Source organism: Nanorana parkeri, unplaced genomic scaffold (assembly GCF_000935625.1).
Source record: "Nanorana parkeri isolate BGI_ZX_2015 unplaced genomic scaffold, ASM93562v1 scaffold2692, whole genome shotgun sequence".
Classification (NCBI taxonomy): domain Eukaryota; kingdom Metazoa; phylum Chordata; class Amphibia; order Anura; family Dicroglossidae; genus Nanorana; species Nanorana parkeri.
In genome coordinates this window covers 116,248-116,956 of record NW_017308960.1, presented here as the reverse complement: position 1 = coordinate 116,956, position 709 = coordinate 116,248, and the positions used below count along the sequence as shown (strand labels likewise).

At 43.9% G+C, this 709-nt stretch overlaps 1 protein-coding gene across 1 annotated transcript in view; it reads left to right on the top strand.

Moving 5' to 3' along the window:
• The first annotated feature begins 316 nt into the window (after positions 1-316).
• EFNB3 (ephrin B3) overlaps positions 317-709 on the top strand; it is a 67,039-nt gene continuing 66,646 nt past the window's right edge. The window contains exon 1 of the mRNA XM_018574039.1: positions 317-482. Coding sequence (XP_018429541.1) covers positions 317-482 — 166 coding nt within the window. The remainder of the gene's footprint in view (positions 483-709) is intronic.

The window sequence follows — 709 nt, the reverse complement described above, 5'->3', positions numbered from 1 at the left end:
TCTACAGGAAATGGAATGTGTGGTCTAAGATGGAGAAGAAGTAAAGAATCCCACCATATTACTATCTCCTCATCTCCCTCCTTCACCCCTTACCCCTTCCTCAAACCCTGGAAGAACCCTTTAAAAATCTTGGAGATCTTGAGGAACCCCCTGAAATGAATTTTCAGATCTGCAGCTCATAGAATGTTAATGAGATCAGTGAGTTGCAGATATAACCAAAAGTATGTGTAGATATAACCAGACCGGGTGGGGAGGAGGCGGGTTCTCTTTTCCCCACATGCTTCCACTGTTCCACCAACGTTTAGATCTGTCCACCATGGAGTGTATCCTATTGAGGAGTGTGGCGGGCTCTGTCAGCATTGATTCCGATAGGAGGGATTGGTCCATTGGTATCCACGCGCTTGCCCACCAGACGTTTAGCAGATGTGTCCATGTTGTTGGCTCCAAGAGGACTTCAGATAATCCTGATGAAGCGGAAATGTGTCAGTGAAACGCGTTGAGTTTATCCCAGCCAACTGCCGCTACTACCATGAAATGTACAATACATACTGAAGCGGGATATGACATCCATGAGATGTAATCTATGGTGGTTTAGTCGGTGGATGTGATGTGGATAGTAAGAGATGATTGTTTATATGAAAGGAGCCACTCGGATCATTGTACATGTTACATGTTTTTATTATTTTAGAGTGCTGTGTACAAAATAAAA